Raw genomic sequence first — 4553 nt, 5'->3', positions numbered from 1 at the left:
AGCAAGCTAGCGCACAATGCGCTGTGAAACACCACCTGACAAGGCGAGTATTGGATGCAACAAAGTGCATCATCTCTGTGATACCGCTCGTCGCAAGCGACACCTTTCTTATTGCTGCGCCGTGCATGTTCTAACTAGGGAAACCTTGCCACCAACGAATGTCCACTATGGGAATCCTATCGCTGATGAGCAAGGTGTTCCCCCCAACCCACTCGACCTTCATCCCCATGCTGGTGCAACAATCGTCTTACTGAACTTACACGCTTGAAATTACCCTTCTGAGCCTTCAACAACTTTAACTAAGTTTACTGGGAGATCCGGCGATGTGCTCCTTGGGACGGCGTGTAAACCACCCGATCTTCTAGCATTCCCCGACAATCTCTGATCATCTGATCTCCTAGCACTCTCATACGGCGACTGTGACGTAACTCTGGTGACCGCCGGTTACGCACACTAGAGATCGAAGAACGCCAATTCAGCGATCGGCGACTATGCCAACTTCTAAACCATTCACCTTTTCTAGCTTACGTGTTCCACTGTGCACGCCCCACCCGAGCACGTGCAAGACACGTCATCACACCCGATGACCTGGTCGATACACAAGCCCCCCAGTCTCGAGCTGCGACTTGTTCAGCGAGGAGACTAAAGAGGTTTAAATCCGGCGGCTTACGTGGCTTTGCGCGTTGGTGCTAAAACTGTTCATTGACTCGACATTTCACCAACTCCTTCGATCGTTCGACACGTGGACCCATCAACGGCCATTGTTCACTGTCGTTTACGCTACCTACAACGTTCGAAACCCTTAAACCCTTCGCGCTATTCACTGTTTCATTATCTTTCTTCATCTTCAAGCATTCTGAACGCTCTCTCTGCGAACTGCGAAACCTACGTCTCCCTCAATCTTCAACTTCTTTCAACACTCATCCGATCATCAAAAGGTAACTTTTTTACTCCTTCTACTGATATTTGTTGCATTTTAATCGGTTTGCATCATCCATTAACTGTCTGGAGCATACGTTGTGGGTTGTTTCTCTTTTTTCTCGTAACTTAGAGCTTCGTTCTTGATAGCGTCTTCCCCAGCGTACTCTCACTCGTTCGTTCTATCTTCTTCGTCTTCGATCGAGTCATTCTTTTGCTATCCTCATTTCCTCCCTTTTCTTTCCTTTGCAGTTCCTGCGATGGCTCAGACAAAGTCCATCGCTAACCCTCCTTCCTCATCGCGAAACCCTCCTCCCAATACTCGTAGGGTTACCACTGGGACAAACCCTCCACCAACACGCAACCCCCCACGAGCCTCTGATGCTCCTTCCTCACAGGCTGAGAGGCCTGCCTCATCCCATGCCAATCTTACCCAAGCAACTCCACCACAGGCCGGGGAAGTCTCCCTTCCTTCACAAGACTACAAAGAGCTTTACCCTTGGGCCTCCCCGATTCTACTGAAGGAAACTTCATCGATAAACACTGAGGTGGGGGTACATCGACTGAGGAAAGGGGATCAATTTGACCTTTCATTTCACAAGGAGCACGATAGGAAAGTGACAGTGCTGCCTTGCCTTCCTGGAGAACCAATCTGTGTGGACGATAAGAGGAGCAACGACGAGTTGTTCTGCTTCATCTACGCCACACTGTTCAAGAAAGTGAAACTTAGGTTTCCTTTCACTCGCTTCGAGAGGGAGCTGCTGACCGAGCTCAACATCGCCCCTGCCCAGCTCCATCCCAACAGCTGGGCATTCGTGAGGGCGTTCCAAATCCTTTGCCCGCACTTGGGGCTACCGGCTTCGGTGGATGTCTTCCTCTTTTTGTTCGAGGCAAAGAATCCTGGAGATCGCCCCTGGGTCAGCCTGAACGGGATTGCTGGGAGGTCAATCCTCTCCATCTTCCAGCAATCCTACAAAGACTGGAAGGGGAAGTTCGTCAAGGTGTGCTAGAACGATCAAGACCCTTCACTGCTTGATGGCTTCCCCTTGTATTGGCTAAATAAGGGGCACAAGGACTCCAAAGACAACTTCAGGAGACCAAGAAGTCCTGACAACATGGGGGAGCTGGACAAAGACCTTTGTCTCTTCTGGAAGAGAGTGGCTTCTTCCAACATCACCCTCCCCACTGCTCAGATAATCTCCTTTGAATTCCTTGAGGGCCAACTTGAGATGTACATAGGTTAGCCCCTTTCCCAACACCAAGACTCTCACTTCGCGTTAAAACTGACTTAGCATTCTTACCATTCTATCTTTGACACTCCATTATTCTGTATTGGCCTTGACCATTCATCCATGTGCTATTTACTTATGTTATCTTTGTATGTATATACCTGCATGTTCTGCTTCTGCTTTGGTTACTCATCTATTTTTTACCTTGTGCGGACAACATGTTGGGAAAAGGAAAGCTGGCGGAATTGAGGGCGATCGCCCGATCCCACAAACTCGCGGCGGGCTCCCAAACTGTGCCCAACTCAGTTGTGGAGATCGTCGCTGCTCATGGCAAGACTCCTCCCCGAGGTCCAACTTCTTCCGAGGTACTACCCGTCCCGGAAAGGAAAAAACTGGTTTTGAAGAGACCGAAGAGGAAGACCCCCCAGGTGGTGGCAGAGGAAGAGGATGACGATGGAGACTGAGGATGGTCTCGTCGCCAAGAGAAAAAGAGTAACCACTTCGACACCACCTGCTCTTCCAACACCAACGCCACCATCACCTCCAGCTCTACTAGAACCAGTCCAAATAGCACCACTGACCGCCGCGCCCATCGTGATCGAGAGTGGTAGCCCTAATTACGCAGAGGAACCTCCAAGCGCCTCTACACCGTTTGTATCTGTTGGAGAGGGTCCCCCTTCCACCACATCCATCACTGGGGCTGTATTGGGAGAAGATGAGGGTGCTCAAATTTCTCCAACGCCTATAGCGTAAGTTCCGGCCTCACCTCCACGCCTGACAGCCCCCCTTGCTGTTCAAGCTCAAGAGGGTGGTGGTGAAAACGAACATCAAACTCCACAGTGCCTCCAGCACCAGCCTCAAACCTCCCATATCCCTTTGAAGAGACCTTGGGACCCTTCACAGCTCAACTAAAGACCATGGCGGAAGATCTCCCTTCGCTTGTATCAAGAGCTGTGAAGGATTCGCTCAAGAAGCTTCAAGAGGAAAACTCCGAGCTCAAGGAGTCAAATCTCATGATAAGGGCTGAGGCGGAGAAGCTCACTTGCAACCTGCTGATGACTGAAATGGAACACTCAAGGCTGGAGGATGCACTGGACGCCGAGCTAAGGAACGCGCGCAAGGAAGCCTCTGATCTGCGCCAAAAACTGCACCTCCAACTCCAAGAGAAAATTGACTTGGAGAGCAAGCTAGTCCCACTCAGGGTCAAGGTGGCAGATTTGGAGGCTACACGAAAAGCTGAGGCTTCCAAGGTGGAAAGAATTGAGAAGAGATCAGCAGATAGGGAGATCCTCTTGGGGAAGGTCGAGGCAGACAGAGATAAGGCTCTCGCTGAGCTCTCCCAAGCTCGTGAGGAAGCTAAAAAGATTGTTGCAGAGCTGGCCCAAACTCGGGACGAGAGCAAAAGAGCTACTGAAGAACTGGCTCAAACTCATGAGGAAAAGGAAGAGCTGAATAAGCAAATACATGAGCTTGAGCAGAGTGCTGCTCAAGTCCTCACCTCTGGGTTCGAAGCTGCTCTGGAGCAAATGGCGTGCCAATACCCTGAGCTCGACCTTTCTATGTTGTCGATCTGCAATGAAGTGGTGGATGGGAAGATTGTACCTTCTGAAGACTAACTTCCTTTCCCCATCACCTCTTCTTCGAAAACTTGTTATTTATCTTTTGTTTGTAATAACTATCTGTGTATAGACTTGAATTGACACTGCTTATATAATTCTCATTTCCTAAATATCGTCTTTCTATTCACCTTGTATGGTTTTGCCTCTATTTGCTGTGGGGTTAACTAACATAACCGGTGAAACTTACTCAACTGCATTAACTTAGCAATACTTGAACTTAACCCTTCACATGCTGCTTTTAACTCGAGCAAATTGTTAACCTTATAACAAACTTAGCAAACTGTTAACTCAAAGTAAATTTGAGCAACTATCAACTCTTCGGCGATGGCATTCAATAAAACTTGTGAACTTAAGGCAACAAACCTTAACATAAAATCACTTACTAGGCAGCAGGTTTTGACTCAAACTAGTATTAAAATACAGTTTACCTGATCTGCCAAGTGAAGTGCCCCCTACTTCTGTCATCGCCTGGAACTCTTCTGATCTGGCACTCGCCGTACAACCCCTTCACTGTCTCAACCTTCACGCCATAAGGTTCTGGCGACGTTACCTTTCTTCTTTGCGTAACTTGATTGTTCCCTCATCTGGGGGTAAAGGCGCCTTTCGGATCCTTCTCTACCTCCCTGAGTTTTAGAACAATGATCTGGATAGTGAGGTGTTCTCTGCGAACCTACCTCAGTTATCCTTTATCTTCTTGCACCCTTCACGCTGTACCTGAACTCGTTCAAGACGAGAAGGATTTTATCTATCTTCACACCGCCTGCAAGCGTGGAAGCTTTATCTGGTC

General features: G+C 48.8%; 1 protein-coding gene across 1 annotated transcript; it reads left to right on the top strand.

Moving 5' to 3' along the window:
* Positions 1-3064: 3064 nt before the first annotated feature.
* Positions 3065-3763, top strand: LOC137817456 (uncharacterized). Its single transcript, XM_068620746.1, has one exon. It carries the CDS (start codon positions 3065-3067, stop codon positions 3761-3763), a length of 699 nt encoding a protein of 232 aa, XP_068476847.1.
* The last annotated feature ends 790 nt before the right edge of the window (positions 3764-4553 follow it).

This window comes from Phaseolus vulgaris, unplaced genomic scaffold, assembly GCF_000499845.2.
Source record: "Phaseolus vulgaris cultivar G19833 unplaced genomic scaffold, P. vulgaris v2.0 scaffold_69, whole genome shotgun sequence".
NCBI lineage: Eukaryota > Viridiplantae > Streptophyta > Magnoliopsida > Fabales > Fabaceae > Phaseolus > Phaseolus vulgaris.
The sequence above is the reverse complement of the archived record's forward strand: the minus strand, read 5'-3'. Positions and strand labels throughout refer to the sequence as shown.